The 24055-nt window shown below is 45.2% G+C and overlaps 1 protein-coding gene across 1 annotated transcript in view; it reads right to left on the bottom strand.

Annotated features, from left to right (window-relative positions):
• The window catches only part of LOC119978160 (myosin-binding protein H-like), a 226472-nt gene that overhangs the window by 78171 nt on the left and 124246 nt on the right, over nt 1–24055 (bottom strand). The window contains exons 5-6 of the mRNA XM_038819597.1: nt 13908–14103; nt 3429–3568 (exon numbers count right to left, since the gene is read on the bottom strand). Coding sequence (XP_038675525.1) covers nt 3429–3568; nt 13908–14103 — 336 coding nt within the window. The remainder of the gene's footprint in view (nt 1–3428; nt 3569–13907; nt 14104–24055) is intronic.

The raw sequence follows: 24055 nt of genomic DNA, 5'->3' as shown, positions 1-24055 counted from the left end.
AGAAGCTAACGAGCACCCAAGGACCGCCCAGCGATCAGGAAACAGCCCCACTATTGGGGAATTCAAACCGATCGATTGGTACGTGATCCAATCGATTGGAGTCAGGTACGGGGTTTGCCCAAAAGGGCGCGAAGCCCCTGGGGCCTCTAAATTAGAGGCCCCAAGTTCAATTCGGTCTCTTGGCAGATCTCTCTTAGCACACCTCTTAGCAACTCTCAAAGAACTCGACCGTGACTCTCAACTCGGAGAGACTGCCTTGCAGCTGCACCAACAAGTAAGTGTCCAGTCAATGCACGCTACGAGATAGGCGCTCCTGACCCTTAGTCCGTACCAGCTGGAAGCCTGTAGTCTCAGGATTAAACAAGAGGCCATTGTTCCCTGACCCAGTGGGTTCCTTTTCCAGAAGATAAGTATTGGCCTGTAGTGGTAGAAGTAGCTTAGTTTTGTAGTATTTATGCATGAGTAGCGATTGACTGTGTATATAATAAATGTGTTTTGATTTGAACCTTACTAACTGGTGTATTGAGTTATTGATCAGCACTTGAACTTGAACCTCGTGGTGGTATCATAAAGATACCTGGCGACTCTAGAGCAAGGTTATAAAACAGAGCCAATTGAGTGTAAAGCACACTCCCAAAACGAGCAACAATGGTACACATGGCTGGCACAATGCATGAATGCTTAAGTTGCTGGAAGGGGGACAGGTGGAAGGGAGCTGCACTCATCCAGGCAAGTGAAGGGTATTCCATTACACTCCTGACTTGTGCCTTAAAGATGGTGAACCGGTTTTGGGAGATTGAAGGTGAGTTACTCACTGCAGGATCCCTAGCCTCTGACCTGCTCTTGTAGCCACAGTATTAATATGACTGGTCCAGTTCAGTTTCTGATCAATGGTAACCCCCAGGACGTTTACTGTGGGGGATTCAGTGATAGTAATGCCATTGAATGTCAAGGAGTGATGGGTTGATTCCCTCTTATAGGAGATGCTGAACTGGAACAATTGGCTAGGGGTGCAGCAAGTCTGTGATGATAAGTAGATGATCATCTGTATACAATATGAGTAGTTCATCATCACTGTAAATTCTATGATCTAAGATCTGCATGTGTATTATAAGTTTCTGTTTTACTGTTGTAGTTCTAGCATCCGACCAGCAGGTGGGACGAGACGGAGTCCCGGTACTCGTGTTCCTTCAGAAGGTGTTTGTAAGGAGTTGATAGCAGTCGCTATTCAGAGCGGCTCTGTAGTATCTTCGTGTAAGTTAGTGATAGGCATTTACTTCCAACTGTATTCATCTTAGACATTTTAGTTATTCGTTAATGTAGTGTTAGTAATAAATAGCTTTGTTTATAAAACAAAGTCTAATGTTCTTTGTTCACATCAATCCAATTAAAGAACATTACAAAGTCTTCAATATGATTGCTGGAATATTGTCAGGGCCCATAGCGTTTGCAGTATCCAGTGCCCTCAACTGTTTCTTGATATGTGGAGTGAATTAAGTTAGCAGTATCTGTGATTTCATAGAATTTCATAGAATTTACAGTGCAGGAGGCCATTCGGCCCATCGAGTCTGCACTGGGTCTTGGAAAGAGCACCCTACCCAAGGTCAACACCTCCACCCCATCCCCATAACCCAGCAACCCCACCCAACACTAAGGGCAATTTTGAACACTAAGGGCAATTTATCATGGCCAATCCACCTAACCTGCACATCTTTGGACTGTGGGAGGAAACCGGAGCACCCGGAGGAAACCCACGCAGAGGATGTGCAGACTCTGCACAGACAGTGACCCAAGCCAGAATCGAACCTGGGACCCTGGAGCTGTGAAGCGATTGTGCTATCCACAATGCTACCGTACTGCCCGTGATGCTGTGGACCTCCAGATGAGACCAAGATGGATCATCCACTCGGCACTTCTGGCTGAAGATCATTGTGAATGTCTCAGCCTTATCTTTTGCACTGATGTGCTGGGTTCCTCCATGACTGAGGATGGGGATTTTGTGGAGCCTTCTCCTCCAGTGAGTTGTTTAATTGTTGACTATCATTCACGACTGGATGCAACAGGACTTCAGAGCTTAATCTGATCCATAGGTTGTAGGGTGATTTAGCTTTGTCTTGTGTGTGCTGCTTCTGCTGTTTACCATTTGTCTATTCCTGTGTTGTAGCTTCATCAGGTTGGCAGCTTATTTTTAATTGTTGCTGCTCCTAGCATGCTCTCCTACACTCCTCATTGAATCTAGGTCCCCTAGACTGATGTTTATGTTAGAGTGAGGGATATACTTGCCATGTGGGTGAACACAATTCTACTGCTGCCGATGGCCTACTGCACCTCATGTCTGCCCAGTTTTGAGTTGTTTGAACAATTCTTAATCTATTCCATTCAGCAGGGTAATAGTGCCACATAACATGATGGAGCATGTCCTTGGTATGAGGATGGGAAGTTGTCTCCACAAGGATTATGAGGTGGTCACTCTTACCAATATGTTTATGAACAAAAGTGATAGGTAGATTGAAGGATGAGAATGTTTTCTACTCTTGCTGGTTCTCCAACTATCTGTGCAGACATGTTCCGCAAGAAGTCTCTGTTTCAGTTAACCAGCTTGATTCACAAATGGTTCAGTGACTGGATAACTGAAACATCAAAGTTCCTTCTCTGCCCTATTCTAGTCCAAATAAAAAGACTGAAAATCTGGAAGATAAAGCCCCTTTCTTCCCAAAGCACTTTATAGCCAATGGCGGCTGTCAATTCTGTTTTTAATCTTTCATGGGATATGCATGTCTCTCCTAAATTAGCATTTGTTGTCAATCCCTAATTGCCCTTGAACTGAGTGGCTTACTCAGCCAGTTCATTGCTGTGGATCTGGAGTCACATGTAGGCCAGATCAGGTAATGATGGCATTAGTGAACCAGATGGGTCTTAACAACAGTCAATGATAGTTGTTATGGTCACTATTACTGAGACTAGCTTCATATTCCAGCTGCCATGGTGGAATTCAAACCCATGTCCCTAGCGGATTATCCTGAATCGCCTGATTGCTAGCCCATGACAATACCACTACACCACTGCCTCTGTGCACAGCAATGAGATACATGTGCCATTAATCCTCTTTGTGGCATTGGTCGAGGAATAAATGTAAAGGCTGGGAAAACTCCCTTGCTCTTTTTGGAATATTGCTGTGGGACTTTCCAAATCCTCCTGAGGGCATGCTGAGCCTCAGATTAATGTCTTACCTGAGAGCGTCAGCTAATAACTTTCAGCATTAATCAGGTTAGCTTGAAACAGTAAAAGTAGGGTAGTTGATAGGACTTCTCAGGATGAGATTGTTAGTTGAAATGGAAAACATCATCTAATTGTGGTAAATCTTTTGTGCTGATCTATGAAATTAGTAAGCAATTAATGATGATGAAATTGTTCTTCCCTCCACTTACCCCTGTTTTTTGGTCAGCTTTCTGAATTGTATAGCCGCTGATCTCTGCATTTCCGTTGTCTTTGGGTGGTTGCCACTCCAATGCCACGTTAAATCCCCACACATCCAACATCTTCAGCTTCTGTGGAGGCCCAGGCTTGTCTGTAAGATTAATGACAGTTGATCAGTTAGTGATGGGACTTCTAACATCGTGTTAACCCACAGTAAGAGTATGTTTCCTGGGAGGCAATTGGGCCCTTCTGGGAACAGAGGAGCCAGGAATCGGGATGGAACCTTTTCCCATTGCCTTTTCCCCTCTCATTGGCTCCTGCATTAACTTCTGACGTTAATGGTGAGGAACCTAATGAGATACCGCACTGGTTACATCTTCAGTCCAGCTAGCGGCAGCAGTGACTCACGTGAAATACAGCCAGGGATCAGACCAGTCCATCCCTGCTGGATCGTGGAGTCTTTCCTCCACTGCGAGAAGTTTGGGAATGGTCTCCCTGATTTGCCAGGCCGTGGGTAGGCAGATTAACACAGTCATTGCCAGCTCAGTGTGTGGAGGTTGAGTCACACTGGCTGCTGGTCCACCTGGCATTGTTTCCTTTATCCAATCCCATGTAAAGTATGGCATGCTGGCTTTAGGAAGCTTGGAAGCCTTCCAGCATAGGGTCTAGACTGGCAATTCCATCTCAGACTGGCGCCCCAGGGTGTTAACAGGCACAACCATCACCTTTTACTTATTTCACCAGATTCTCATTTTTAGCTGAATTCAAATTCTCAGATCCCCTCAGTGCTATTCTCCTGCCTTCTCCCCACAACCCCGCACATTCTTCCTTCTCAGATAACAGTCAAATTCTCTTCTGAATATTTTGATTGGACCTACCTCCAGCACACTCTCAGGCAGAGCATTCCAAACACTGACCACTCGCTGTGTGAAACCAGGTGTCACTTCTTCTGTTGCCAATTACTCTAATCCTGTGTTTTCTCATTCTCAATCCTTCCACCAATGGGGACAGTTTCTTCCTATCTACTCAGTTAGAGCATGATTTAGAATACCTTTATCAAACCTCCTCTCAACCTTCTCTACGCCTGGGAAAACTATCCCAACTTCTCCAATCTATCTACATAACTCAAGTTCCTTATCGCTGGAACTATTCTCGTCAATCTTTTCTGAACTCTCTCCAATGCATTCCTATCTTTCCTATGGTGTGGTGCTCGGAACTGGATGCAATATTCCAGCTGAGGTCTAATTCATGTCTTGTATAAATCCAGCACCACCTCCTCGCTCGACTCTTTGTCCCTATTAAAAAAGCCCAGAATACTATCTGCTTTATTACCCACTCTCCTCCTGTCCTGCCCTTTCAATGGTTCATGCACATCAACCCCCACTCTGCTCTTTTAGAATTATACCCTTTTATTGTTTCTCTATGTTCTTTCTACCAAAATGAATCACTTCACATTTCTCTGCATTGACGTACATCTACCACCAGTCTGCTCATTCCAGTTCTACATTATCCTATTCACAGGTTTTGTTACATTTTCAAGTTTTGAAGCTGTGCCCCGTACACCAAGGTCCAGGTCGTATCAGGAAGAGCAAAGGTTCCAAAACTGAATCCTGGGAAACTCTATTACAAACCTTTCTCCAGCCTGAAAAACTACCATTAACCTGTGCCATGTGAACATGTAAACTCGGAGCAAGAGGAGGTAATTTGGCCCCTCGTGCCTGCTCTGTTGTTCAATAAGATCATGGCCGATCTGATTGTGACCTCAACCCCACATCCCTGTCGGCCCCCAATAACCTTTCACTCCCTTGTTAATTAAGAAAAAATATTTGCTGACCCTGCTTCCACCGTCTTTTGAAGAAGAAAGTTCCAGAGATTCACCACCCTCTGAGAGAAAAAAGAATCTCATTTCTGTCTTAAATAGGAGACCCTTATTTTTACACTAGCTCCTGACTCCCCAACAAGGGGAAACATCCTTTCAACATCCACCCTGCCAAATCCCCTTTGAATCTGATGTTTCAATAGGGTCACTTCTCATTATTCTAAATTCTGTTTGCTACAGCCCAGCCTCCAAGTCTTTCCCCCTCAATCCCAGGTATCAATCGAGTGAACCTTCTATGAACCACGTCTGACTATTTATATCCTTTCTGAAATAAGGAAACAAAAACTGGTTTAGCTCACTGAGCTAAATCGCTGGCTTTTAAAGCAGACCAAGCAGGCCAGCAGCACGGTTCGATTCCCGTACCAGCCTCCCCGGACAGGCGCCGGAATGTGGAGACTAGGGGCTTTTCACAGTAACTTCATTGAAGCCTACTCGTGACAATAAGCAATTTTCATTTTATTTTTCATTCAGTATTCCTGGTGTGGTCTCACTAACACCCTGAACAATTGCAGTAAAACATCTCTACTTTTATGTTCCATTCCCCTTGCAATAAATAACATCCCATTGTTCTCCTGATCACTTACTGCATATTAACTTTGTGTTTCATGTACCAGGACACCCAGATCCCCCAGAGCTCTCCAATCTCCATTTAAATAATTTGCTGTTTTTCTATTGCGTCCTGCCAAAGAGAATAAGTTCACATTTTCCCACATTATATTCCATCTCCCAAATTTTGTCCACTCACTTAACCTACCTGTATTCCTTATGTCCACTTCACAATTTACTTTCCTCCCTATCTTTGTCTCATCAGCAAATCTAGCATCCATACATTTTGTCTCTTCATCAAAACCATTGATATAAATGATCCCTGTGACACTCCCCTCGTCACATCTTGCAAGCCTGAAAATTACCCATTTATGCTGACTTTGTTTCCCGTTAGCTAACTAACTAATCCTCTACCCGTGTTAATATGTTACCCCCTGTACTATGAGCTCTTATTTTGCATAATAACCTTTGGCCTAGCATTTTCTCAAATGTCTTCTGGAAATTTAAACACACCACATCCACACGTTCCCCTTTATCTATATAGCTTGTTACTTCCCCACAGGACTCCAATAAATTAAATAAATATGATTTCCCTTTCTCAAAACCATATGGCTCTGCCTGGTTACAGTGAGATTTTCAAAGTATCCTGCTATAATTTCTTTAATAACAGATTCCAGCACTTTCCTTATGACAGATGTTTAAGGACATTGGTTGGTAGTTTGCTGCTTTCTGTATCTCTCTTAACCTGAATAGAGGAGTTGCATTCACTATTTTCCAATTTTAATTTTAAACACAATGCATCTACTATCTGAGCAGCGACTTCTGAGATCCTGGGATGAAGTCCATCAGAACCTGGAGGCTTGTCAGATTTTAGTGCTAATAATTTTCTCAAATTAAGTTACTGTGAAAAGCCCCGAGTCACCACATTTCTGTTCGGGGAGGCTGGTACGGGAATTCAACCTGCCCTGCTGGCCTTACTCTGCTTTACAAGCCAGCTATTTAGCCCACTGTGCTAAATCAGCCCCCTCATTCTCCGAAGGACGAACACACACTTTCCTTTTTAAATACCCATAAAAATTCTTACTGTCTGTTTTTATATTTCTTGCTAGCTTTCTCTCGTACCCCAAGTTCTCCTTCCTTATTAATCTTTTAGTCATTCTTTGCTGTTCCTTATATAGGCATGAAGACCCCGCCTTCTCAACTTTGCCCCCTGTCTGAGTTGTGGCGATCCTCCAGTTAAATCACTCAAAAGGAAGAGCAGCTTACAGTCCTCTGGGACTGGGGAAACTTTTGCATTTACATTTTGTACAATCTGCCACTCATCCTACTTGGAGCATCACATTGCCACTCTCTACTCACTTAGCTGTGCCAAATTCCATCTATGCCTGCCTCGCCCGACTTTCCTGACTAAGACTGGATGAGATCCAGGCAGTGGTTCCCCGAGTTCTAAAAGAATCAGAGTGAACTACGACACGCCCCTTTTTATAGCACTAGCTGCCATAAAGCAGCTGAGTTTCAAGGTCCCATTGAAAATAACTAACTAGTGTCTCTAAGGTAAGTGTTGGGGTCCAGTCAGGAAGGGGACAGCTTCCCCTTCATTCGCTTGTGGATTCAACGATATGCACGTATCGAGGCTGTGTGGTCAGCTCATGTGGTTCCGCTGTGGCGTATGTATTCTCCCAGGAGTGGAACTCTTCATGGTCAGAAACATTTTCTTCGGGTGTCCGAGTGTCCATTGCATCTACTGTGCGAACCTTGAAGTTTCCATGCCTTTGCATTGGAGAGTAGTATTTGGCTGTGGACTGACACTGGGAGGCAAAATTATTCATCTTAGAGCACTTTAGACATCTTTTCCCTTGTGCAGGACATTTCCCTTTTAAATGGGCGGTGCCACAGCGGTAGCACGTCATGATGTCCGTGACGTCACACGTCGGCAGCGATCGCGCATGCGCGACCCGCTCTTCGGGCTGGGGCCGGTATTTTGCAAACTGCGCATGCGCAGTGTCTTGAGCATGCGTATACCGGGTTCTTCCGGGATCGCGTCTGTCCTGACTGCGCGCATGCGCAGACATGCCGTAATGACGCCAGCCGCCGGAAAAGGCCTGTGAGGAGAAGCCACCATTGTTACATCTTCTACTTTGTGGAGTACTTTCTCCATGTCTTTTTTTCAAGAAATTCCAGGTACTGCTATTTTTTCTGCTCTTGCTGTAAGCATTTTGCTATTGTGGTTTTTAATGTTAAATCATTTTGCTGCATTAATGATTCCCTTAAATTTTCGTCGGAAAGACCATAGATTAATTGATCCCTGATGATGGAGTCTGTTACATCAGCATAGTTGCAGCCTTGTGCTAGCAAGCGGAGATCTGTGATAAAATTAGAGATAGTCGCCCCATTCTTTTGGAATCTGTTATGCAGGTTAAATCGTTCCATGATTTCATTTGATTGTGATTTACAGTGGTCATTAAATTTTGCCATTATCACTTGATATTTAGTTTTATCTTCAGTATCACCATACGTAAACGAGTTATAAATGTCTACCGCCTGCCGGCCTGCCGTTGAGAGTAATATTCCAATCTTTCTCTCGTTGGTGGCTGCATTTAGGTCCATAGCTGCCATGTATATCTGAAGCTGCTGTTTTTACATTTTCCAGTTACTATTTAAATTACCGGTAGTTTTCAGCATCTCTGGAAGTAGCGTGTGATCCATCGCTTCAGTAGGTTGTTTGGAATCAAAATACTGCGAAGTCTTCCACTGTCGAGCGGCCGGCCCGTTGCTTTTGCTGGTTGCCTTGGTTCTTTCTGGTCTCTAACCTAATGTATCTAGTGCTGTTCAATTAAAGACACTCCTGTACCATGTTTTGTTACCTGTAGAAATGGTAATCTGTGCTGCTCAACTCAGTTACAGTAGACACTCTGAAAGAAGGCTAGAAGTCATCCAGAAGTTTGATGGAAGGTTTCTTGAGCAACACAACTTAAATAACTGCGTGAACTCTTACTTCAAAAACTGCACTAGTAAACAAGGTTAAAACTTTTCGATGCTCTGCAACTAGGCCTGACCACACCAGCAGCCCCAAGCTAAATTTCTGTTCCCGTTCTCCTCCCAGTCACATCAGCCAAAGAGGGGGAGGGCTGTCTGCGTCCCACTTTTATACACACCAGGGTAAGATAGATTATGAGAGTAAACTTGCTCAGGAATATAAAAGCAGATAGTAAAAGTTTCTACAAATATATAAAACAAAAAAGAGTGGCTAAGGTAAATATTGGTCCTTTGAGGATGAGAAGGGAGTTTTAATAATGGGAGATGAGGAAATGGCTGAGGAACAGAACAGGTTTTTTGCATCGGTCTTCATAGTAGAAGACACAAATAACATGCCAGTGACTGATAGAAATGAGGCTATGACAGGTGAGGACCTTGAGATGATTGCTATCACTAAGCCAAGCTAATGGGGCTAAAGGTAGACAAGTCTCCTGGCCCTGATGGAATGCATCCCAGAATGCTAAAAGAGATGGCTACTGAAATTGCAAATGCACTAGTGATAATTTACCAAAATTCACTAGACTTCTGGGGTGTCCTGGAGGATTGGAAATGAGCAAACGTGATACCACTGTTTTAAAAAAGGAGGTAGGCAGAAAGCGGGTAATTATAGGCCAGTGAGCTTAACTTTGGTAGTAGGGAAGATGCTGGAATCTATCATCAAGAAATAGCGAGGCATCTGGATAGAAAGTGTCCCATTGGGCAGAGGCAGCATGGGTTCATTAAAAGCAGGTCGTGCCTAACTAATTTAGTGGAATTTTTTGAGGACATTACCAGAGTGGTAGATAACGGGGAGCCAATGGATGTGGTACATATGGATTTCCCGAAAGCCTTTGACAAGGTGCCACAGAAAAGATTGTTGCATCAGATAAAGATGCATGGCATTAAGGGTAAAGTAGCATGGATAGAGGATTGGTTAATTAATAGAAAGCAAAGAGTGGGGATTAATGGGTGTTTCTCTGGGTGGCAATCAGTAGCTAGTGGTGTCCCTCAGGGATCAGTGTTGGGCCGACAATTGTTCACAATTTACATAGATGATTTGGAGTTGGGGTCCAAGGGCAATGTGTCCAAGTTTGCAGACGACACTAAGATGAGTGGTAAAGCAAAAAGTGCAGAGGAAACCGGAAGTCTGCAGAGAGATTTGGATAGTTTAAGTGAATGGGCTAGGGTCTGGCAGATGGAATACAATGTTGACAAATGTGAGGTTATCCATTTTGGTAGGAATAACAGCAAAAGGGATTATTATTTAAATGATAAAATATTAAAACACGCTGCTATGCAGAGACACCTGTGTGTGCGAGTGCATGAGTCGCAAAAAGTTGGTTTATCAACATGTGATTAAAAAGGCGAATGGAATTTTGTCCTTCATTGCCAGAGAGATGGAGTTTAAGACTAGGGAGGTTATGCTGCAATTGTATAAGGTGTTAGTGAGGCTACATCTGGAGTATTGTGTTCAATTTTGGGCTGCATACCTGAGAAAGGACATACTGGCACTGGAGGGTGTGCAGAGGAGATTTACTCGGTTAATCTCAGAACCGAAGGGGTTGGATTACGAGGAGAGGTTGAGTAGACTGGGACTGTACTCGTTGGAATTTAGAAGGATGAGGGGGGATCGTACAGAAACATATAAAATTATGAAGGGAATAGATAGGATAGATGTGCGCAGGTTGTTTCCACTGGCGGGTGAAAGCAGAACTAGGGGGCATAGCCTCAAAATAAGGGGAAGTAGATTTAGGACTGAGTTTAGGAGGAACTTCTTCACCCAAAGGGTTGTGAATCCCAGATCTCTCTGCTCATCCACACTACCAAGAATCTTACCATTCGCCCAGTACTCTGTCTTCCTGTTATTCATTCCAAAATGAATCACCTCACACTTTTCTGCATCAAACTCCGCTTGCCACTTCTCAGCCCAGCTCTGCAGCTTATCGATGTCCCTCTGTAACCTGCAACATCCTTCTGCACTGTCCACAACTCCACCGACTTTAGTGTCATCCGCAAATTTGCTCACCCATCCTTCTACACCCTCCTCCAGGTCATTTATAAAAATGACCAACAGCAGTGGCCCCAAAACAGATCCTTGCGGTTCACCACTAGTAACTGAACTCCAGGATGAACATTTGCCATCAACCATCACCCTCTGTCTTCTTTCAGCTAGCCAATTACTGATCCAAACCGCTAAATCACCTTCAATCCCATACTTCCTTATTTTCTGCAATAGCCTACCGTGTGGAACCTTATCAAACGCCTTACTGAAATCCATATACACCACATCAACCGCTTTACCCTCATCCACCTGTTTGGTCACCTTCTCAAAAAACTCAATAAGGTTTGTGAGGCATGACCTACCCTTCACAAAACCGTGTTGACTATCGCTAATCAACTTGTTCTTTTCAAGATGATTATAAACCCTATCTCTTATAACCTTTTCCAACATTTTACACACAACTGAAGTAAGGCTCACAGGTCTATAATTACCAGGGTTGTCTCTACTCCCCTTCTTGAACAAGGGGACAACATTTGCTATCCTCCAGTCTTCTGGCACTATTCCTGTCGACAAAGACGACATAAAGATCAAGGACAAAGGCTCTGCAATCTCCTCCCTGGCTTCCCAGAGAATCCTAGGATAAATCCCATCTGGCCCAGGGGGCTTATCTATTTTTACACTTTCCAAAATTGCTAACACCTCCTCCTTATAAACCTCAATTCCATCTAGCCTGGTCGACTGAACCTGAGTATTCTCCTCGACAACATTGTCTTTCTCCAGTGTAAACACTGACGAAAAATATCCATTTAACGCTTCCCCTATCTCCTCTGATTCCACACACAACTTTCCACTACTTTCCTTGATTGGCCCTAATCTTACTCTAGTCATTCCTTTGTTCCTGATATATCTATAGAAAGCCTTAGGGTTTTCCTTGATCCTATCCACCAACGACTTTTCGTGTCCTCTCCTCGCTCTTCTTAACTCTCCCTTTAGGTCCTCCCTGGCTAACTTGTAACTCTCAAGTGCCCTAACTGAGCCTTCATGTCTCCTCCTAACATATGCCTTCTTCTTCCTCTTGACAAGTGCTTCAACTTCCTTAGTAAACCACGGTTCCCTTGCTCGACAACTTCCTCCCTGCCTGACAGGTACATACTTATCAAGGACACGCAGTAGCTGTTCCTTGAAAAAGCTCCACATTTCGATTGTACCCATCCCCTGCAGTTTCCTTTCCCATCCTATACATCCTAAATCTTGCCGAATAGCATCATAATTGCCTTTCCCCTAGCTATAATTCTTGCCTTGCGGTATATACCTATCCCTGCCCATTGCTAAAGTAAACATAACCGAATTGTGATCACTATCACCAAAGTGTTCACCTACATCTAAATCTAACACCTGGCCGGGTTCATTACCCAGTACCAAATCCAATGTGGCCTCGCCCCTTGTTGGCCTGTCTACATACTGTGTCAGAAAACCCTCCTGCACACACTGCACAAAAACTGACCCATCTATAGTACTCGAACTATAGTATTTCCAGTCAATATTTGGAAAGTTAAAGTCCCTCATAACAACTACCCTGTTACTCTCGCTCCTGTCGAGAATCATCTTTGCAATCCTTTCCTCTACATCTCTGGAACTATTTGGAGGTCTATAGACAACTCCCAACAGGGTGACCTCTCCTCTTCTGTTCCTAACCTCGGCCCATACTACCTCAGTAGACGAGTCCTCAAACGTCCTTTCTACCGCTGTAATACTTTCCTTGATTAACAATGCCACACCCCCCCCTCTTTTACCATCTTCTCTGTTCTTACAGAAACATCTAAATCCTGGAACCTGCAACAACCATTCCTGTCCCTGCTCTACCCATGTCTCCGAAATCGCCACAACATCGAGATCCCAGGTACCAACCCATACTGCAAGCTCACCCACCTTATTCCGGATGCTCCTGGCGTTGAAGTAGACACACTTCAAACCAGCGTCTTGCTTTCTAGTGCCCTCTCTCGAACTTTTAACCCTATCCCTGACCTCACGACTCTCAACATCCTGTACACTGGGACTACAATTTAGGTTCCCATCCCCCGGCTGAATTAGTGATTCAACTACTTTAGTAAACCACGGTTCTCTCGCTCGACCACTTCCTCCCTGCCTGACAGGTACATACTTAACAACGACACGCAGTAGCTGTTCCTTGAACAAGCTTCACATTTCAATTGTGCCCATCCCCTGCAGTTTCCTTCCCCATCCTATGCATCCTAAGGCTTGCCTAATTGCATCATAATTGCCTTTCCCCCAGCTATAACTCTTGCCCTGCATTATATACCTATCCATTTCCATCGCTAAAGTAAACATAACTGAATTGTGGTCACTATCACCAAAGTGCTCACCTACCTCCAAATCTAACATCTGGCCTGGTTCATTACCCAGTACCAAATCCAATGTGGCCTCGCCTCTTGTTGGCCTATCTACATACTGTGTCAGGAAATCCTCCTGACATCTAAAGTACTCAAACTATAGCGTTTCCAGTCAATATTTGGAAAGTTAAAGTCCCCCATAACAACTACCCTGTTACTTTTGCTCCTATCCAGAATCATCTTTGCAATCCTTTCCTCTACATCTCTGGAACTTTTGGAGGCCTATAGAAAACTCCCAACAGGGTGACCTCTCCTTTCCTGTTTCTAACCTCAGCCCATACTACCTCAGAAGACGAGTCCGCATCAGACGTCCTTTCTGCCACCGTAATATTGTCCTTGACTAACAATGCCACACCTCCCCCTCTTTTACCTTCCCTGAGTTTACTGAAACATTTAAACCCCGGAACCTGCAACAACCATTCCTGTCCCTGCTCTATCCATGTCTCTGAAATGGCCACAACATCGAAGTCCCAGGTACCTGAACCAATAAAGTTTCTGACTCAGAGACAGGTGTGTTGCCACTGAAATGACCTGCAGTTATCCTGCATCTGCCTGTATCCACTTTTAAATTCAGCACATTTATAAATTTCAAAATAGATGCACAGGCCATCTTTCGAAGTATGAAATACTTGCATACCAACAATCTGGATGTCAATGACCACTGCATCCACCAGGGTGTCCATCTGGGCTGTGAGCTTGTATTTCCCGGAATCCTTTCTCTCCAGCTTCCTGATGAATAAGATTGTGCCCAAGGAACTATTCCGGATATTGACACAGGCTGTGTCCACAGGCTGATCATCCTTTGTCCAGGTAATGGAAGGTTGGGGATTGCCCTGTGCACATTGGAGGGAAATGTTTGTTTAATAAATAAAACTGCAGCTACTGTGAATGGGATAGTCACTGTACGTTCACTCAGGTTGTTTTGCTGTGATCACAGCATTCTCAGCACCAGGAACAAGATCAGGCGTATAGAGAGCTGCTAAGCACACGGATCCTCAGGAGAAGTTTAAATTTAGAAAGTGCCCACAATGTCAGAATGAACAGAGAACAAAAAATAAACACAGAGGGAATTTGAGAAAGTAATGTGCAAACGTGGAGGAGGAGATCATCACAAGGTGGAACAGTGGGGGGAGGTTACAGGTAAATGTTTAATTCAATCAAAAAATTGTTCTGGATGGTGTCGAGTTTCTTGAGTGTCGTTGGAACTGCACTCATCCAGGCAAGTGGAGAATATTCCATCTCTCTCCTGACCTGAACCTTGTAGGTGGTGGACAGGCTTTGTGGGGTCAGGAGGTGAGTTACTCGCCGCAAGATTCCCAGCCTCTTACTTGCTCTTGTAGCCACAGTATTTATATGGCTGGTCCAATTCAGTTTCTGATCATTGGAAACCCCCAGGGTGTTGATAGTGGGGGATCCAATTATGGTAATGCCATTGAATGACATGGGGAAATGGTTAGATTCTGTCTTGTTGGGAACATAGGAGATATGAGTACGAGTTGCCATTCGGCCCCTTGAGCCTTCTCTGCTTTTCCACTGGATCATAGCCGATCTTCAATGCCATTTTCCCACACTATCCCCGTATCCTTTGGTGTCTTTAGAAGTCTGTCAATCTCTGTCTTGAACAGATTCAATGACTGAGTCTCCACTGTCCTCTAGGGTTGAGAATTCCAGCAATTCCCCACCCTCTAAGTGAAGAAATTCCTCTACATCTCATTCCGAAATAGCCTGCCCCTTGAGGACGGTTATTGTATAGCACTTGTGTGGTGTGAATCTTACTTGCCACTTAACAGTCCAAGCCAAAATGTTGCCTTGGTCTTGGCGCTTGCTGGCATGGGCTGCCTCAGTGCCCGAAGACTTGCAGATCGTGGTTGATTATGTGCTACTTCTAATGACCCACAATGCCCCATTGATGCCCAGTTTTGAGCTGCTCGATTTGTCCCGAATCTCATAATAATAATCTTATAATAATGTTTATTGTCACAAGTAGGCTTACATTAACACTGCAATGAAGCTACTGTGAAAAGCCCCTAGTTGCCACATTCCGGCGCTGTTCGGGACTTGCGGGAGGAAACCGGAGCACCCAGAGGAAACCCACACAGACATAGGGAGAACGTGCAGACTCCGCACAGACAGGGGCCCGGCCGGGAATTGAACGTGGGACCCCGGAGGTGTGAAGCAACAATGGTACCCACTGTGACCCACTCTTTGACCCCCATGTTTAACTTCTTTTTGAAGCGCTTTGATTCTTCACTCTTCCACCCCACCATCTTGTCCCACTCTTTGACCATCCCTCCAAATTGGCCCATTCTTCCAACCCCCCTATGTTGACCCACTCTTGACACTCTCGACTCCTCCGTGATGATCCACACTTTGATCCTCCCCCAACCCCGCACCACTTTTACCACAGTTTGGTTCCTCTAATGCTGGCCCACTCTTTGACCACACCCCTCCCCATGATGATCCACTCTTTGAACCATCCTATGCTGAGTTGCTTTGCCCCCTCCCCCCTCCCCCACACACATGTTGGCCTACTCTTTGATGACACACAGTGATTATTATGTTTGCTATTGCAAAAGGGATTAATGGTGAAAAATTAATTTAAATTAAAAATTAATTATGAAACCTTTCCTTAAAGTTTCAGCCACAATAATGTGAATCTGAGCAAACGCACTGCTGGTGTAACTTCACCTTGCATTGGGTTGAAAAAAATAACAGTTTAAAATGCCTGACTTCCTAAAACACACTCAACCCTCATACTGGGAGGCAAGCTACAATTGGATTCACTTCCATCTGCTCTATGAAGAAGTGACTGCAGTCATTCACCTACCAATCTATCTATTGGATATATTTTATACATGTATTAAAACATATAAATTCTCTTTGTTCATAGTTGTGCTTGTTGCAAACTGGGGATTCAAACATTTAGAATACATTCTTAGTCTGTTCTCTTGGCAACTATTGACTATGGCACAGCAAGGTGCCACAATTTTATTCTGCAGGTGGCGTGAGGAGGCAGGCCGCCCAATCCCCCTCAACTTGACTAGGGATTGAGCTCTGCGTTGTTGGTGTTCATCGGATTTGCAAACATAGAACATAGAACAGTACAGCACAGAACAGGCCCTTCAGCCCTCGATGTTATGCCGAGCATTGTCCGAAACCAAGATCAAGCTATCCCACTCCCTGTCATTCTGGTGTGTTCCATGTGACTGAGCTAGTGAATGACCCAGGGCCACTGTTGGAACTACATTGCAGTTTTGGATAGAGATGGAGTGGGGCGAATATACTGGCAAAAAATAAGACAATCTTATTTCCAGAACGTTAAAAGTCACTGAATTTGTTGAAAGTTTATTTTAATGAGAGAGAGGCATATGTGCCAGATCCACCAGGACCCATTCAGCTTCAATTGACAAGGAATTTAATATTATACCTTTATATATGAAACAACAGGTTATTAAGTGAAAGGATGGAATAACTTTAAAACAATCTTTTGTGCCAGTTGCTTATTAATTCAGAAGTAGAGTTGTTAATCATATTAAGTGTTTGTATGGATTTGCAACATGGATATTTGCAAACTGAATATTTACTGAATTGTTAGGAATTTGCAATGAACAAATGGAGCTAGGTATATTGTTTGTTACTTTACACCACTGATTCATTTTTCTTCTGTGTAATCTTACATTTTTAAGAAGGAAATGAGCAGATTTAGCCTGAATTATAGTGACTGCCTGCGCGGTACATCCAAGGGTTTTGAGAGAACTGGATGGCATAGAGCATATTATTTCAGATGTACAATCTAGTGTTCACTTTGTGTCGACTATTCCACATGCTTTAGACATAAGGTCAAGTTATTCTTCAGGTCAAGTTCTTCTTCAGAAGTACATAGGGGCAGATGAATTAGGAGCATGAATAGGCCATTCAGCCCCTCAAGCCTGCCCCGCCTATCAATAATATCATGGCTGGTCAGAATGTAACCTCAACCCCACATTCCTGCCTACCCTGTCAACCCCTTGTCAATCAACTTCAGCCTTAAAAATATTCAAAGACTCTGCCTCAACCACCTTTAGAGGAAGAGAGACTCATAATCCTCTAAGAGAACATTTCTTTCCTCATCTCTGTCATAAATGAGTGACCCCGAGAAGCAGCACGGTGGCACAGTGGTTAGCACTGCTGCCTCACAGCGCTGAGGATCCGGGTTTGATCCCGCCCTGGGTCACTGTCCGTGTGGCGTTTGCACGCTCTCCCTGTGTCTGCGTGGGTTTCATGCCCACAACCCAAAAGATGTGCAGGGCTGGTGGATTGGCCATGCTAAATTGCCTCTTAATTGGAAAAAAAAGAATTGAGCACTTTAAATTTGTCTTCGAGTACAAAGAAAAATTACAGCACAGGAACAGGCCCTTCGGCCCTCCCAGCCTGGGAGTAGGCCAATCCTTTCTCCAGTTACTCTCTTGCTCCTTATATACGAATAAAAGGCTTTGGGATTTTCCATAACCCTGTTCGCCAAAGATATTTCATGACCCCTTTTAGCCCTCTTTATTGTGCATTTGAGATTTGTCCTACTTTCCCGATATTCCTCCAAAGCTTCATCAGTTTTAAGTCGCCTAGATCTCGTTTCAGATTGGTCCTACATTCCCGATATTCTCCCAAAGCTTCGTCTGTCTTCAGTCGCCTAGACCTTAAGTATGCTTCCTTTTTCATTTTAGCTAGTCTCACAATTCCACCCGTCATCCATGGTTCCCTAATCTTGCCATTTCTATCCCTCATTTTCACAGGGATATGTCTGTCCTGCACTCTAATCAACCTTTCCTGAAAAGACTCCCACATTTCAAATGTGGATTTACCCTTAAAATAGTTGCTCCCAATCCACATTCCCTAGTTCCTGCCGAATTTTGGTATACTTGGCTTTCCCCAATTTAGCACTCTTCCTTTAGGACCACTCTCGCCTTTATGCCTACTCTCTGCTTCCTGTTAATTCACCAGACTTTCATCTATGCCAATATGTTATCCCTTACGCCATGAGCTATTAACAATAGTGTTTGATGAGGCAGCTTATTAAATACCTTCTGGAAACCTAAGTCCAAGACATCTAAAGGTTCCCCTTTATCCACAGCACATGTTACCACTTGGTTGTGGTCTCAACACTACTTCACTACTTTGCCAACTGCCTCCCATAACCTTGCCTGTAAAAGTCTGTCCAACATCAATAAATTGGTTAAAGATGATTTCCCTTTCACAAAACCATGAAGACTCTGCCTGGTTACCTTGAATTTATCTATGTGCTCTGCTAAGCATCATTAATAATCTCTTCTGGAATTTTCCCTATTGCAGATGTTAGGCTAACTGGCCTGTAGTTTCTCACTTTCTGTTTTCCTCCCTTTTTGAATAATGGAGTTACATTCACTATTTTCTAATCTAATGGGACCTTCCCTGAATATAGGAAGTTTTGGAAGATTAAAACTACTGCATCAATTATCTCACTAAACACATATTTTAAACCCTATGATGCAGTCCACCAGGACCTAGGCTCTTGTCAGCCGACAGCTCCAACAATTTACTCAGTATCACTTCTCTGGTGGCAGTAATGTCCTGCGTTCCTCCCTCCCTTCCATTTCCTGGTTTATAGTTGCTTCTGGGGTGTCACTTGTATCCTTTATAGTGAATACCTGCCATCTCCTTATTCTCCATTATTAATTCCCCAGACTCACTTTATTAACTCTTTGTTTCAATATCGAAAGAAACTTTACTCTTTATTTTTATATTTCGACTCTAATTTTGTCCCTCCTTATTAATGTTTCAATCCTTCTTTACTGTTTTTTTATATTCTGTCTAATTTTCTTTGTACAATTATATACTTTTTCTTTAAGTTTGATACTATCTTTAACATTATGAATTAACCACGGATGGTGTGTGCTCCTTTTGGAATTTTTCCTTTCTCGTTGAATGTATCTATTCTGTGTATTTTGAGATATCCCCATAAATGTAACATAGAAACATAGAAAACAGGAGCAGGAAGAGGTAATTTGATCCTTGGAGCCGGCTTTCCCATTCAATAAGATCATGGCTGATCCTCTGTCTCAACATTATATTCCCATGCTGTCCCCATACCCCTTGATGCAGTTAGAGTTTAGAATCTCTCTATTTTCTTATTAAATATATTCAGTGATTTGGCCTTCACAGCCTTCTGTGGTAGAGAATTCCACAAGTTCACCATCTTCTGAGTGAAGAAATTTCTCTAAACTAAACTCTGATTTGAAAAAATTATTAATTTAGAATTTAGAACAGTACAGCACAGAACAGGCCCTTCGGCCCTCGATGTTGTGCCGAGCAATGATCACCCTACTCAAACTCACGTATCCACCCTATACCCGTAACCCAACAACTCCCCCTTAACCTTACTTTTTAGGACACTACGGGCAATTTAGCATGGCCAATCCACCTAACCCGCACATCTTTGGACTGTGGGAGGAAACCGGAGCACCCGGAGGAAACCCACGCACACACGGGGAGGACATGCAGACTCCGCACAGACAGTGACCCAGCCGGGAACCGAACCTGGGACCCTAGAGCTGTGAAGCATTGATGCTAACCACTATGCTACTGTGCTGCCGATTAATGATATTACCCAGTCTCCTCTGGAGGTCTCCAGCATCACAGATATTAGTCTTCATCCGATTTGATTCATTGCATGTGATTTCACTGGATACCGCAAACAATATGGGCGCGATTCTCCGCCCCCCACGCCGGTTGGGAGAATAGCGGGAGGGCCTCCCGACATTTTTCATGCCCTCCTGCTATTCTCCTCCCCCACGCCCGACCCACGTCACGAATCGCCGCTCGCCGTTTTTTACGACGAGAGGCGATTCTCCGCGGCCGATGGGCTGAGCGGCCGGGCCTTTACACCCGTTTTTTCACGGCAGCAAACACACCTGCTCGCTGCCGTCGTAAAAACGGCTGCTGGATGCATGTTTGGGGCATCCAGAGGCCTGTTTGGGGAGGGAGCACCACCGTTGTGCTCGGGAGGGGACAGGCCCGCGATCGATGCACTATTTCCCCTCCGCTGCCCAACAAGATCAAGCTGCCACATCTTGTCGGGCGGCGGTAGAGAAATGCAGAACCGCGCATGCGCAGGTTCCGTCAATGGCGTGATGACGTCACCCGCGCATGCGCGTGTTGGAGCCAGCCGCGCGTCATCTTGACGCGCGGCCTTAACGACGGTCGTTAAGGCTGCAACGCCGCGATTCCCGGGGTCCCGCTCCTAGCCCCAAGGGGGGGGGGGGAGAATCTGGTCCCGGGAACGGGCGTGAAGGCTGCCGTGAAACACGGCCAGTTTCACGGCAGCCTTTACGACTCTCCGCATTTGCAGAGAATCGCGCCCTATGGACCAGAAAGTTTCATGGCAATAGTACTGAAGGCTTGTGCTCCAGAACTTGCTGTTCCCATAGCTAAATTGCTTCAGTCTAGCTAAAACACTGGCATCTACTTGGGAACATGAAACATTGCCCAGGTAGGTCCTGTACACAAGCACCACAGAATTCCTGCAGTGCCTATTGAGTCTGTACTCAGAAAGGGCACCCTACCTAGGCCATTCCCCCACCCTATCCCCAAAAACCCAATTTAACCTGCACAAGTCCAACTCTATCAGTCTTCTCTCGATTGTCAGTAAAGTGATGGAAGGGGTCATCAATGGAGCTCTCAAGCAGCACTTACTCAGCAATAACCTGTTCACGGACACTAAGGGCGCGATTCTCCGCCCCCCACGACGGGTCGGAGAATAGCGGGAGGGCCTTCCCGACATTTTTCCCGACCTCCCGCTATCCTCCCCCCCCCACGCCTGCCCCCCCCCGACACGAATCGCTGCTCGCCGTTTTTTTACGGCAAGCAGCGATTCTCCCCTAGCCGATGGGCCGATTTCTCAGGCCTTTACGGCCGCTTTCACGAACGGCAACACACCTGCTCTCATCGTTCGTGAAAACGGCCGCAAAGTGCCGTTCTGGGTAACCATGGCACTGATTGGCATGTGCCATGGGCCTGTGATTGTGGGCACCGATCGCGGGCAGCGGGTCTGAACCCCGCGCACTCTTTGTTCCTCCGCCGCCCCGCTGGATCAGTCCGCGGGGCGGCTGAGGGGCATACCGGCCCGCGCATGCGCGGGTTTCACGCATATGCGTGATGACGTCATCCGCGCATGCACGGGTTGGAGCCGTCCAATCCGTGCATGTGCGGCTGACGTCATCGTGCGCGTCAGCCGCCGTTAACTTTGGCGCGCGGGCTTAGCGAATTTCGCTAAGCCTGTGATGCCGAGGTTCACGGGGCCCCACTGCTAGCCCCGACCGGGGAGCAGAATCGGGTCCCGGGAGGGGGCGCGGAGGCTGCCGGAAAACACGGCCGGTTTCACGGCAGCCTTCATGACTCTCCGCAGTTGCGGAGAATCGCGCCCTAAGTTTGGGTTCCACCATGCTTCTGATGTAAAAAGAAACAAAAAAACAATCACTGTAATAATCCCAGCTGAGTAAAGATCAAGAGGGAGCCTCGAGGGCAGGTAGAAGTAGAAGGAAGTTGAACCGTGACGTCACAGCCAGCAGGTAAGTGATTGGCTGGTGACTGGTAAGTGGTTTTTCTTTTCCCTGAGGTGTGTTGATAAGGTAAGGTTTTTCTATTTCTATATTTTTTTTATCGTGTGATTGGTAACAATTTTCTTTTTTTTTAAACTTTTTCATTTATCTATTATTTGATATTATAGTTGGACTAAGTTAAGCTTAAGGTTAAAAATGGCAGGAGATCTCAGACCCGTGTTATGCTCCTCTTGCTCAATGTGGGAGCTAAAGGTGATGTTCCTGGCTCATTCACGTGAGGGACGTGTGCCCAGCTGCAGCTCTTGTTAGACCGCATGACGACTCTGGAGCTGCAGATGGACTCACTTGGGAGCATCTGCGATGCTGAGGAGGTCGTGGATAGCACGTTTAGTGAATTGGTCACACCACAGATGAGAATTGCTGAGGGAGAAAGTGAATGGGTGATCAAAAGGCAGAGAAAAAGCAGGAAGGCAGTGCTGGTGTCCCCTGCGGTCTTCTCCCTCCAAAACAGGTATACCGTTTTGGATACTGATGGGGGAGATGGCTCACCAGGGGAAGGCAGTAGTAGCCAGGCTCATGGCGCCGTGGCTGGCTCTGCTGTACAGAAGGGCGGGAAAAAGATTGGAAGGGCTATAGTCATAGGGGATTCAATTGTAAGGGGAGTAGATAGGCAGTTCTGTGGTCGAAAATGAGACTCCCGAATGGTATGTTGCCTCCCAGGTGCACGGGTCAGGGATGTCTCAGATCAGCTGCAGAACATTCTGAAGACGGAGTGTGAACAGCCAGTTGTCGTGGTGCATAAAGGCACCAATGATATAGGTAAAAAATGGGACGAGGTCCGACAAGCAGAATTTAGGGAGTTAGGAGCCAAGTTAAAAAGTCGGACCTCAGAGGTAGTAATCTCAGGATTGCTACCAGTGCCACGTGGTAGTCAGAGTAGAAATGAAAGAATAGGCAGGATGAATGCGTGGCTCGAGAGATGGTGCACGAGCGAGGGGTTCAGATTTTTGGGACATTGGGACCGGTTCTGGGGGAGCTAGGACTACTACAAATTGGACGGTCTACACCTGGGCCGGACTGGAACCAATGTCCTTGGTGGTGCTTTTGATAATGCTGTTGGGGAGGGTTTAAACTAATGTGGCAGGGGGATGGGAACCAAATGAGGAGGTTAGTGGACAGGAAGGAGGTAGTAACTAAAGCCTGTAAGGAACTAGATCATGAAGTTAGCGTGACTAAGGGGAAGAGTAGGCAGGGAGCAGATGATAAACGCAAAGGGACTGGTGGTCTAAGGTGCATTTGTTGTAATGCAAGAAGTGTAGTAGGTAAGGCAGATGAATTTAGGGCTTGGATTAGTACCTGGGAATATGATGTTATTGCGATTACTGAAACTTGGTTGAGGGAAGGGCATGATTGGCAACTAAATATCCCAGGATATCGATGCTTCAGGCAGGATAGAGAGGGAGGTAAAAGGGGTGGAGGAGTTGCATTACTGGTCAGAGAGGATATCATAGCTGTGCTGAAGGAGGGCACTATGGAGGACTCGAGCAGTGAGGCAATATGGGCAGAGCTCAGAAATAGGAAGGGTGCGGTAACAATGTTGGGGCTGTACTACAGACCTCCCAACAGCGAGCGTGAGATAGAGGTGCAAATATGGAAACAGCTTATGGAAATATGTAGGAGCAACAGGGTGGTGGTGATAGGATATTTTAATTTTCCCAACATTGACTGGGAAACACTTAGTGTCAGATGTCTAGATGGAGCAGAATTTGAAAGGAGCATCCAGGAGGGTTTTCTAGAGCAGTATGTAATAGGCCAACTCGGGAAGGGGCCATACTGGACCTGGTGTTGGGAAATGAGCCCGGCCAGGTGGTTGAAGTGTCAGTCGGGGATTACTTTGGGAATAGTGATCACAATTCCGTATGTTTTAGAATACTCATGAACAAAGACGAGAGTGGTCCTAAAGGAAGAGTGCTAAATTGGGGGAATGCCAACTATACCAAAATTCAGCAGGAGCTGGGGAATGTGGATTGGGAGCAGCTGTTTGAAGGTAAATCACATTTGATATGTGTGAGGCTTTTAAAGAGAGGTTGATTAGAGTGCAGGACAGACATGTCCCTGTGAAAATGAGGGATAGAAATGGCAAGGTTAGGGAACCATGGATGACAGGTGAAATTGTGAGACTAGCTAAGAGGAAAAAGGAAGCATACATAAGGTC

This window comes from Scyliorhinus canicula, chromosome 15 (genome assembly GCF_902713615.1).
Source record: "Scyliorhinus canicula chromosome 15, sScyCan1.1, whole genome shotgun sequence".
Taxonomy (NCBI): Eukaryota; Metazoa; Chordata; class Chondrichthyes; order Carcharhiniformes; family Scyliorhinidae; genus Scyliorhinus; species Scyliorhinus canicula.
Note: the sequence above shows the minus strand (reverse complement) of the source record. Positions and strands in the feature narration are given on the sequence as shown.